The sequence below is a fragment of the Diabrotica virgifera genome, chromosome 10 (genome assembly GCF_917563875.1).
Source record: "Diabrotica virgifera virgifera chromosome 10, PGI_DIABVI_V3a".
Classification (NCBI taxonomy): Eukaryota; Metazoa; Arthropoda; class Insecta; order Coleoptera; family Chrysomelidae; genus Diabrotica; species Diabrotica virgifera.
In genome coordinates, this window is record NC_065452.1 from 154439830 (window position 1) to 154452667 (window position 12838).

General features: G+C 33.2%; 1 protein-coding gene across 2 annotated transcripts in view; it reads left to right on the forward strand.

The window, feature by feature from the left end:
- The window catches only part of LOC114325436 (voltage-dependent calcium channel subunit alpha-2/delta-3), a 144742-nt gene that overhangs the window by 31511 nt on the left and 100393 nt on the right, over positions 1-12838 (forward strand). For both annotated transcript variants that reach the window (XM_028273509.2, XM_050663520.1), the window contains exon 5: positions 12233-12364. In XM_028273509.2, the coding sequence (XP_028129310.1) occupies positions 12233-12364 (132 nt within the window). The remainder of the gene's footprint in view (positions 1-12232; positions 12365-12838) is intronic.

Sequence of the window (12838 nt, forward strand, 5' to 3'; positions counted from 1 at the left end):
GTTGTAGCGAGTTAAACCGTGATTTCATTTTTTTTTGAATTTTTAGGTTAAAATTCCGATTTTGACAAATTTGATATTTTAATAAAAATTTAAGTAATCGTGTGGGGAAAAGATAAATATGCCATTTTAGTTGCCTATTTGTCTAATTTGTAAAATTCATATTAGAGTTTTCAAAAAGCGTATACAGGGTGAATTTTTTTCTAAGACCAAAACGAACTAATTTTTTAAAGCCGGACTTGATTTTTTTCTAGTTTGAATAAATCAGTTGATTGGGTGGTAACATAAATTAAATATTTGTTTAAAAAAAATTAATTTTTGTAATAAAAGTTAATTTTTTTAAATCTATGGTTCACTTTACCAACCTTTTAATTCATAGTCAAATTTGATTTTTTTATAAAAAATTAAGTAATCGTGTGGGGAAAAAATAAATATGTCATTTTAATTACCTATTTGTCTAATTTGTAAAATTCATATTAGAGTTTTCAAAAAGCTTATACAGGGTGAGATTTTTTCTAAGACCAAGACGAACTAATTTTTTAAAGCCGGACCTGATTTTTTTCTAGTTTGAATAAATCAGTTGATTAGGTGGTAATAGTGTAACGATTGACCAAAATAAGAGACACATCGATCTGACCGTTCAAAAATTATGACGAATGTCAAAATGCGAAACTCGCCCTGTATATTATTAAACAATGGGAGCAGACACTTTTTAATGGTCATTTGTTATTCCCCATAGGAACCTCTATACGAGGTAGGAGTATGTACAGTTCCTCATGACTCACCCTGTATTATAAATAATATACATTAATTATTAAGATTTAAATATTTCTTACGAAATAATATTAAAATTTAATAACTTTTTATGCAAAAAATTACTTAGGTAATTTATTTTTCCGGGAATTTCTAATTGTTTGGAAGGTGAAAGTAGCCCAGTTCTTATTGTTTTCTCGAGCTACCCTCGTTTTAAAAAAATATTTTGTGTGCGATAGAAGGCGATATATTGCAAAGTTTTTCAACGAGCTTCAATTTGAAGTTATATTCTAAAAAACGGCGCTCAGAACTCTCTCCCCTCCACTTTAACGTGGCGGTATTTTACGAGTCTAATCACTTTAACTCGATATGCCATCTATAAATAAAATCATAGAATCTACTAGATCTTCACTTATAATCTGTTCAATTTTCAGCTCCAAATAATATAAAAATAAACATAAACAGTGGAAATATGATTTTAAGAAAAAAATGCTGTCTTGGTTCCTCTTGGTTATACAAGTACTTTTTTTAAGACAGTATCACCATCTTTTTAGCGAGCTTACTTCTTACAATTGCGCGACATAAAAAGTACCAAAGGTATTATAAATGTTTATAAGTTAAAAAGTCAGCCATTTTTCAAACGGTTTTTTTAATAACAATTTAAATTATTTTAATATGTCTTAAAATTGAAGCCCCAAAAAATGGATTGCGATATGCTAAATACCTCCAAGTCTAGAGTGACAGAGTGACTGTTTGGTAAAGTACAGTTGTTTAAATAATTGATCTCAGGGAAAAACAAATTGAATAATTTACAAACTATTTGGTCGCTCTAGCTGAGATTTAGCACAGTTCAACCCATTAATTGCCATTGTTTCAATTTCAAATTAAAGGTGTTGTGCAATTATCTCGGTCAAGTGTTTATGTATTTTAATTAATAAATTCGCAAATTATATAATTTTTTAAGAATACAGAAGCTTCTAAGATCTACAACTTTTATATAAACCATTTTTCTCTCAAATTTATAAGAAACGTTTTATAGACAAAAAAGATTTTTTGACTTTTTATGATTGTTTCAAAAAAAAAAATGCAAAATAAGCTACATTTCTTCAAGGATTTTTCATCAGCTATCGAAATCATGAGATTAAAATGATTCTCAGAGTTGTCTTGGTATCTAAGTTTTGGTCTTCCTCTTGCTCGTTGTCGTATCGGCCCTCTTCGGTCAAAAAATTTTCTGACTAAGGCGTGCTACTTGAATGAATTTTTCAACGTCAGGTTCTCCAAAATTTCTATACAACAACGTTGTAAGGCCTGCGCCACAAACCTTGTTATTTTATCCCTCTATATATTCTTCTTAGGATTTTTCGCTCCAACCTTTTGAGCAGTCCTTGGTCATTATGTGTAATGTTCTAGTTTCTGAACCATAATGTTTGCGCTGGTCTTATTAGTGTTTTATAGACAGTCAATGTAATTTTTCTAGGTAGTTTTGAGGCCATCTGTCTTTTTAAGCCGTAGTAACACTTATTGGCGAGCACTACTCTTCTTTTAATTTCTTCACTGACATTGTTATCTTTAGTTAACAGCGAACCTAGGTATATGAAGATGTCGACACCTTCCAGTTCTAGGTCGTCAATTATTATTCTTGTAGGTGTCGGGTTGCTTGACCTAGTACAACACATATACTTGGTCTTTTGAATATTTATATTTAGTCCCATTCTCCGTGCCGATACTCTTAACGACCGAAATGCTTCAGTCAGAGATTTTGTGGATCTAACCATGATGTCTATGTCATCTGCGTATCCGACAATTTGTACTGATTTGTTAAAGATAGTACCATTCGTATTAATCTGGGACTTTCGAATTATTTTTTCTAATGCCAGGTTAAATAAGACTAAGAGACACGATAGTCCATCACCCTGTCTTAGTCCATTTTTGCAATGGAAGGGTCTGAGAAATCGTTTTGGATTTTTACCATGCTCTCTGCTCCTGTGAGTGTAAGTGCATTTACTTGGACAATATGAAGCGGTGTTTGGAAATTCTACCATTTTTAATACTTACCTATTCGTTTTTCTCTCTTGCTGTGTCAAATGTGTTTTGTAATTATTTGTAGATGGTTTCTATAATGTCATCTGTAATTCGCTCTACTGAGACGTAAATTTTAATATTAATATTATTATTTAAGTTTAAGTTCAATTTGCAGAATTTCTTGATCTATTGTGTGTCGTGTGTGTGTGTGTGTGTGTGGTATATTGTGTTTATACTCTCACTACTCTCATTCGTTCTTTCTATGTCTTGTATGTCCAATCCAAAGGACAAACAGATAAATATAAGAGGACATGCAAGATTTTTAATATAGTAACTGTACTAATAGAATGGCGACAGATTTAAACGAAACTACTAAATTCAGGTGGTTTTTAGTTGAAACTCAAGTAAGGAAAATAGTATAAAATGCATATGTAAATCTTGAACTTCTTCCAAAATACGTATTTCGTTTCAACATTGTTAAATTTTATTGGTCGAAAACATAAATGTGAAATACTCTCTTCATGTTTGCGAGAAAACGAATGCAGGCTTTACGTCTATCAAAAATACTTGAAGTTTATCCTGGACATACTCGGCATACTGCTTCCAGAAATATTTGCTAGGAGGCACAAGTAAAACGGGAATATTGGTATTTTGTTGTTTTTTTACTCCAAGCATGTGTAAATATTGACATTTTTCAAATTACTCTTGGCAGGAAATATATTTTGCACTTTTATTTTTCGTGTTCTCGATTTTTATATTTTAAAATTGAAAAGGAAGGTTCAAAACCCTCACATTTTTTTTAGATCAAACTGATGTTTGGTAAATTTCGTACTAAAAATTATTCTTAACCTTTAACTACACGCGCTGGCGAATTTTGTACGCCAGTTATAAGAATTCTACTGCGAATATATTTAAAAATTTAATTTTGACCTTGTTTATCTATCTAATCTATCACTGGAATGTGCTTTACAATTATTGGTTTCCAAGAAATTTTTATCACATTTCAAAAAAATTTTTATTATTAATTTTATTTCTCATGAAATCAGATTCCAGTTATACCTAAATCCCAATTGGCTTACTGAGAAGGAACTCCAAGTATTCGCTGATGCCGAATAAGGTTTATAACAAACATTTTCTTCAAAAAAAAAACAAATCCGCTGTTTTTAAGTGTACTTTCTCGTGGCGTATAAAGTACGTCACGCGTGTAATTATGTTATAACTTGATGCGCGGGTAGTTAAAGATTAATCTTAAATATCCCGCTTATTATGCATTATACTATAAGGTAGGCAACACTAAACAGATTTTAAAAGATTTATCCCGTCGTGTCGTTAAGATGTGACACATCTCTTCTTCGGATTTTACATTTTTTTTGCCTATGAAACGCTTCTTATACATTTTAGACAAAAATAGTTGAAATAAAAGTTGTAGCTTTTAGAAAGTTCATTCATTTTTGAGTTTTTGTAATGTTCATATAATATACAGGGTGTAACAAAAATACAGGTCATAAATTTATTCGCATATTCTGGGACCAAAAATAGTTCGATTGAACCCAACTTACCTTAGTACAAATGTGCACATAAAAAAAGTTACAGCCCTTTGAAGTTACAAAATGAAACTCGATTTTTCCCAATATATCGAAAATAATTAGAGATTTTTTATTGAAAATGGACATGTGGCATTATTATGGCAGTAGTATCTTAAGAAAAAATTATAGTGGAATTTGGAAACCCCTCAAAAATTGTATGTGAGTTTTGTTCCTTTAAACCCCCCCAAACTTTTGTATACGTTCCAATTTGATTATTATTATAGGTCCATTAGTTAAACACTATGTTTTAAAACCTTTTTTGCCTCTTAGTACTCTTTCGAAAAATCAGTTTTTATCGAGATATTTTGAATATTTGCCAAATCCATCACATATTTGTATATGGTTAAGTACGATTATGGACACTTTGTAATAATATGAAAATTTATTTATGATTTACATTTTTAGGTATATTTTGAACCATATTAAAAAAGAAGCCACATATCGATAAAAGGTGCCTTATCGAAAAAATACAAAGAGGCAAAAAAGTTTTAAAAAGACTGTGTTTAACTAATGGTGCCGCAATAATAGTTTAATTTCAACGTACACAAACATTTGGGGGGTTTAAAGGCACAAAACCCCCATAAATTTTGTATGTAAACGTATTAAAAAAGAAGCCGCATCTCGATAAAAACTGCCTTATCGAAAAAATACTAACAGGCAGAAAAGTTTTGAAAATATTGAATTTAACTAATGGTACCACAATATTAAATTAATTGGCACGTACACAAAAGTTTGGGGGGGTTTAAGGGAACAAAACCCCATAAAATTTTTATGGGGTGCACAAATTTCACTATAATTTTTTTAAGATGCTCCTGCTATAAGAATGCCACATGCCTATTTTCAATGAAAAATCTCTAATAGTTTTCGATATATTCGAGAAAATCGATTTTCATTTTGTAACTTCAAAGGGCTGTAACTTTTTTTATGTGCATATTTGTACTAAGGTAAGTTAGGTTCATTCGAACTATTTTTGGTTCCAAAATATGCACTTTAATTTATGACCTGTATTTTTGTTACACCCTGTAGTTATTTGAAATTGAGGCAATGAATGAGTTATTGAAGTTTGCTAAGTTATTTGATTTGTTCAACCCGGAGAGCGATTATTTAAATTTAGAACATTGTACTTGCCCAAACAGTAACTGTATTTGATTCTTTGAGGCTTCAATTTTAGAATGTTTATTAAAATTATTATTAAAAAACTGTTTGAAAAGGGACTGCTTTTTAACTCACCTTCTTCTTCAAATGCTCTCTCCGCGACGAGGTCGGCAATCATCATAGCCATTCGGACTTTAGAGACGGCTGCTCTGAAAAGTTCATTTTATGTACATCCGTACCATTCTCTCAGGTTGCACAACCACGATATTCTGCGTCTCCCTATGCTTCTTTTTCCTTGAATCTTTCCCTGCATAATCAATTGGAGCAAGTTGTATCTCTCTCCACGTGTAATATGTCCGACAAAATCCAATTTTCTATTCCTTTATTATCCATTCCTTTTGAATGTATTTAAGACTTCCATTTCTTTATTCATCTTTCTCAGAACTTCTTTGTTTGGGACGTGCTCTGTTCACAATATTTTCAGAATTATTCTGTACACCCACAGCTCGAATGATTCCAATTTTTTCATTGATGCAGCATTCAACGTCCAAGCTTTCATTCCATAAAACAAAGTCGAGACAACGTAGCACCTAGCTGACCTAACTCTAAGCTCCAACTTCAAATGTCTTGTACAAAGCACTTTTAAAAATTTCTCTATCCTTCTCTATTTGATTTCCTGGAAGTACATTTGTGGAGTTGATCATTGTTCCATGATATGTATATTGGTCTCTATTGGTCTACTCGTTCGACATTGGTTCCTTTTAAGAAAAGGTTCTCGTTATTTCTTTGAGGTTTTGATATTCTTATAAATTTTGTCTTCTTTACGTTCATTGTTACACCGTATTCTTGTCCATTCTTGTCCACTATTCTGGTCACCAGCCTCTGAAAATCCTTAATATTTTCGACTAAGATGACAGTGCTCATAAACAGGATTTAGCTCATAAACATTGATAACAATTTTGATATTTTTATGTCACCCGCTTGTAAGCAGGCTCCACTTTTTATGCCTTTTGGTTGGTGTTTCATCGGAAGTCCCTTCCCCCAAGGCAAGTTACCCACCCCCAAGGCAAAAGTTTAAAACCGCTACTGCATCTAATATCATCTCTTTTGAGGTCTTCCCATCCTTTTTGTCATGCTCCTTGGTTTTATAAATATATATGGTATGCTTCTTTTCATGAGCATTTTTCAGTGCGTCACAAATGATAAAAAAAAAGGTAAGTCCGTGATAATATACATTTTAGTGACATGACATTTTAGTTAAATCTGACACTTATCAAATTTTATTTGCAATTTGGCATAAAAACAAATCAATTGTGTTTATTGCATTTATAAAATGGTATTTTATTTGATTTGTATAGTCTTTTAAATTGTTCAGATTATATTCGTAGATATATTATATAATTTGCAAATTATTTTATTTTCGATTATAGCGCCATCTATTGAAAACTAGAATAAATGTTATAAATGTCACCGACGAAATGTAATCACCGACGTGCGTTTTTTTCTGTCACATACAATTTAATGCGTTAGAAAGAAATCGAAAAACTGTGACGCACTGAAAGATCCTCGAGAAAAAGAGGATCTAAATTAAATAATAAATAAAAATGATCTAAATATACAGAGAGGATCTAAATTATGGAATAAATTCATTTTCTTTAAAATGGATGACTTTGGAGAAAAATCCTGAAACAGGTCGATTTTTATTTTTAAATTACAATTGTTTGACAAATATTTCATACTAGCGACGTCATCCATCTGAGCGTGATGACGTAATCAATGATTTTTTTAAATGGAAATAGGGGTCGTGTAGCACCTCATTTGGAATGGTGTTTAATTCTCTTTTCAGTAATATAAACGATAATATCATTATTTATACAGGGTGACCAAAAAAATAATTTTTGAATTAAACTAATTGACGCAAAAAGAAGAATGTATGTAATTTATTTAACTCAAAATACAATTGTACGGCTGTCAGTAAATAGAAAAAAATGTTTGTTTCACAAATAAACATTTCTTTTCGCTTAAATTAAATCACAAACAGCCTCCCACCTACTTCTTGGCAGTTTGAACATTTAATTTAAGCGAAAAGCAATGTTGATTTGCCAAATAAATTTGGCAATGAATTTTGAGTTAAATAAATTGCATACATTCTTCTTTTTTCGTCAATTAATTTAATTCAAAAATTATTATTTTGGCCACGACTCCTATTCCCATTTAAAAAAATCATCGATTACGTCACCACGCTCAGATGGATGACGTCACTAGTATGAAATATATGCCAAACAATTTTAATTTGAAAATAAAAATCGACCTGTTTCGGGACTTTTCTCTAAAGTCGTCCATTTTACAGAAAATGAATTTATTCCATAATTTAGATCCTCTCTGTTTCTTCTTCTTCTTAAAGTTCCGTCTCCTATCGGAGGTTGTATATCATAATGGCTATGGTCACTTTGTTGGCTGCTGCTCTGGACAGTTGTAATGAACTACAGTTAAACCATTATCTAAGATTCCTCAGCCAGGAGATGCGTCTTCTTTCTATGCTTCTTCTTCCTTGGATCATTCCTTGCATAATAATTCTCAGCAACTCAGATTTTTCTCCTCTGGTAATGTGACCCAAATATTCCAGTGTTCTAGTTTTTATACTCTTCATAATTTCTAACTCCTTATTTAAACGTCGTAGCACTTCAACATTGGTAATCCTTGAACCCACTAAATGTTCAATATTCTTCTGTAACACCACATTTGGAACGCTTCTACTCTTCTTATGTGTTGTCTCTTCAATGTCCAAGCTTCCATTCTGTATAGCAATATGGAAAATATTAGCATCTTAGAGCCCTCAATCTGAGAGGCAACTGAAGGTCTTTGTTTGTAAGCAGTGTCTTCATTTTTATAAATGCTTGCCTTGCAGTTTCAATTCGGACTTTAATTTTATGCTTTGGTCATTTTTGTCATCAACCCAGGTTCCCAGATATTTGTATGTCTTCACTTTTTCTATTTGGGTTTGCTCTATCATTAACCTTTTATTTCCATGTTCTGTTTTTGAGACAATCATAAATTTAGTTTTTTTCTTGTTTATTTTTAGTCGTATTATTGTCAATAATCGTTAATTCTATTTAGCAGTTCGTTTAGCGATTCCAGGGTGTCTGCTATTATAACGGTGTCATCAGCGAATCTTATGTTATTTACTATTCTTCCGTTTATAGAGATTCCATCACTTAGCTCCGCTATCGCTTCCTGAAATATGGCTTCACTGTACAGGTTAAACAGTAGCGGCGTCAGAACACAACCCTGTCTTACTCCTCTCTTTATATCAATATTCTCGGATTCTTATTCTTCTATCTTTATATTGGCCTTTTGATTCCAATACAGATTGATGATAATTCGTAAATCTCTTCTGTCTATATCTCTGTTTTTCAATAATTATATTAGTTTTCATGTCGGGCCCTGTCAAACGCTTTTTCGAAGTCGACGAAACAGGAATAAATATCCAGGTTCATATTTAAGCATCTTTGAGAGAGGACATTAAACGAAAACAATGCCTCTCTTGTTCCAAGTCCTTTGCGGAACCCAAATTGTAGCTTTCTGTATAATCTTCCATGAATCACATTTAGAAATATTTTGAGGGTATGGCTTATTAGTGATATTGTCCTATAAACCGAACAATCTTTGGCATATATTGTTTTTGGTATTGTTACAAAGGTGGATACCAACCATTCCTGAGGAATTTTTCCGGTTTTATATACTTCATTCAACAGAACAGATCCAGTAGTACAGGTAGAGTTTCATCGTCTAGACATTTCAGTAATTCCGCAGGTATTTCGTCTGGACCTACAGTTATTCCGTTTTTTGCGTTTCGTATTGCTTGTTCGATTTCCTCCATTATGATCTCTGGTCCCGTTTCGCTGTCGATTTCTTCCGGTTCTTGTCTATTACCCTCTATCAGATATGTTATGTATGTCTTCCACTTTTTTAATTTCTCTTTGACTTCTATAATAATTTTTCCATTTATGCCTTTACGAAGGCCATCTTTCTTTTTTCGCCGTGTATTTGTGATTTCCTTTATTTTCTTGTGCATGTTAAAGCTATCCTACTTTTTAGAATATTCTTCTATTTCACTACATTGATTTGCCAGCCAGGTGGATTTGACCTCTTTTATTTTCTTTCCTATTAATCTCTGTATTTCCTTGTATTTTGCCTTACTCCTGCCTTATGTTTCCTTCTTTCCTCTATTAGATCTAGGATTTCTGAAGTCATCCATCTCTGTTTTTTTATTATTTTTGTGGGTAATATCTTCTTTCCTGCCTCTACTAACGTTTCTTGTATCATGTTCCATTTGTCATTAGCATCTGTTGTTTTTATCACGTCTTGTTTATTTTTCTTTAAGTTAACATTTATTTCTTGTGTTAACCTCTGACGTACAGGTTTTTCTTTTATATTTGAGACATCAAATCGTGGTATATTTGTTTGTTTTTGGATCTTTTTCAGTTTTATCTTCATTACGCCTACTAATGGATTATGATCTGAATTTATGTCAGCTTTGGGATATGTTTATGTCTCACAGACTTTATAACGTTTTATATCTGGATTTGACTAATATGTAATCTATCTGGTTTCTTACAATGTGATCTTCCGAATCCGCCGGTGATATCCAGGTATAAAGTCTTCTTTTAGGTAATTTAAATAAGGTATTCATTACTACCAGCTCCTCGCTTTGGCAGAATTCGACAAGTCTGTCCCCCCTTTCATTTCTTTCTCACAAGCCAAATTCTCCCACACATCCATCTACTTTTCCTTTTCCAAACTTGGCATTGAAATCTCCCATCACCAACAATAAGTCATCTTTTTTTGTGGATCTTACGATTTCGTTCAATTGCATGTAGAACCTTTTTATCTCGGCCTCATCTTTGTCGGCAGTAGGTGCATATATTTGGACAACGTTTATCTTTTTGGAGAATGTTTGTAACTGAATCATCATCAATCTTTTTGAGTAGGGGGTAAAACCAATGACAGATTTATTTGTCTCTTTGTCTACAAGTATGGCAACTCCATATCGATATCTTGGATCATTGTTACTAACATAATACATCATGCCGTTGTTTGTGGTTAGTTTTCCTGAATCGGGCCATTGATCATCGCTGATGCCGAATATATTTATCTTAAGGCGATCCATTTCAGCTGTTAGGTTATCGAGCTTACCTGGTTGATAAAAACTCTTCACGTTCCATGTGGCCAGTCTTAGGGTTCTTCCTTTTTCTATTTTTTCTAAATAAATGGTTTTCTTGGTTTCCTTCTGATTATGATGGTTTCGTTTGCTGACGACCTGAGAGGCCTCATATTCTTCAAGTGTACCTCTCCTGCCGGATCTTGGTTTCCGACTTCCATGATCAGTAAGGTGTCTTTGGTCTTTCTCAAATGCCATTATGATTGTCTAGGAATGCCATTTTAGACCTTTAATACAGTTGTTTTCCGTTCCCTTCCGTATCCTTATGCCGTTGACCACTTCATGGGTTCATTCGCCTTTAGGGCCAATTTCTTGACCCTAGGACAAAAGAGTGCCCTACCATTTACCAACTCATCTGCCCGAAGCCGTTGGTCAGTAAGTGGGGGATTGCTTATACCGGCAATCATTCGGTGAAGAGTATGTAGTAGAAAGAAATATAGTGACCCGTCTGCCCTCGGAAACATAATAGTCATTTGGGGTCGGAAGAAACAAGAGTTAGCCAAGAGAGGCTGATAGGAAAGATTAAAGACATTTCACTCAAGACTAGTTGAAAGTGAGTAAAATGTGAAGGCCCTTACGATCCGCCAGGTGCGTTTCATAAGCGTATGAGTATTGCTACACTTTGTAATCCCGCTCATATTTCGGAGTGTTGACTACAGGCTGTATGGCTCGTCCAGCATGCCATAGCATGGAGGATAGGATGTACGTCATTTTACAATGTAGACATCCCAACTCCATGGCCTGACCCCTCTCTGTATATGGTACTAAAATGTTTTCTGAATCCAACCTGCTTAAAAGGTTGATAGCAGTCGAGCTTATTTATTAGGCGGTTGGTTAGGATTTTTGTTAGTAATTTATATAGATTTTATAGTAAGGATCATCGTCATCAATCAGCCAATCGCGTCCACTGCTGGACATAGGCCTCCCTCAGTTCTTTCCAGTGTTCTCTACACTGGGCCGCTTGTAGCCAGTTTGTAGCCAGTAAGTTTATAGTAAGGATATTGGTCGGTAATTATCGTTCGCTTTGTCTCATTTTTGGAAATAGAAGAATGACTTCGGAATTGTACCATTCTTGAGAACCTCTGCTTCTTCGATTACTTTATTAAATACAATGTTTAATCCTTGTTTCATTTTTCTGCCACCAATACTATTTTATAAGAAATGAAAAGAGTTTGCGACTTGTTGCAACTCATTCTTCAGGGCAAGGTACTTAAATAGAGTGGACCAGGGAGAAGAAGAATATCTTGGCTTCAAAATCTGGAAAAGTGGTTGAATACGTCAACAACAGAATTATTTCGAATAGCTGCAAGCAAATTTCGGATAGCCAACATGCTTGGTTTTGTAGTTTCATTTAGAACCGGACAGTCCTTGTCTTAATTCTTCCCAGCTTCGTTTGAATCAATTCCAATTGGTAGTAGACCAGTGGCATGAAAAATTGTTTTATCGGGTGTGATATACTTATAGTTAGGGACGTATTGTTGATTTACTTTTTGTTTACAATTCTTTATTGTGATTTCTAGAAAAACAGTAAATTTATGGATTTTCTTTTTTTTTCTAGATACCGATGTTATGAATGCAATCCAATGGTCCGAAAACCTAGATCCATTATTTATTAATAATTACGAAGGAGATCCTACGTTATCATGGCAGTTTTTCGGAAGTTCCACTGGTTTTTTACGACGATATCCAGGTAAGAATAAAGAGTATTTACAACTTTTGTTTAAGATACTAGACTGTTCAATAAGTTTTGCGGTTCGTTAAGAGAGGGCTTTGCAACTAGCCTATTTTATTTTTGTTTTGTTGGTGCACTCTTTATATGAACGTGTGTGAAGTTTCATTTTAATATATCAATTCATTCTTTGTTTATAAGCCATTAAGTATTGATGTGTTACAGTATTTTTTACAATGAATACGATTATTGTAAGTATGTACTGTAGTAGCCCGATCAAAGAACAATCTGACCCCAAAAAAATAAAGGAAGGAGGAAAATTTGGGAATAGTTAGTTGACATTGTCTATTATTATATAAGAAAAAGTTTACAATTCTACATCCCCTCCATTTTATAAAAATGGAGGGGAATACCCCCCTCTCGAAGATGAAAAAAATACATTCAAAATAAGACCGGAATTGGACAAAATGACTAATTCTAAACAACTTTTCTTCT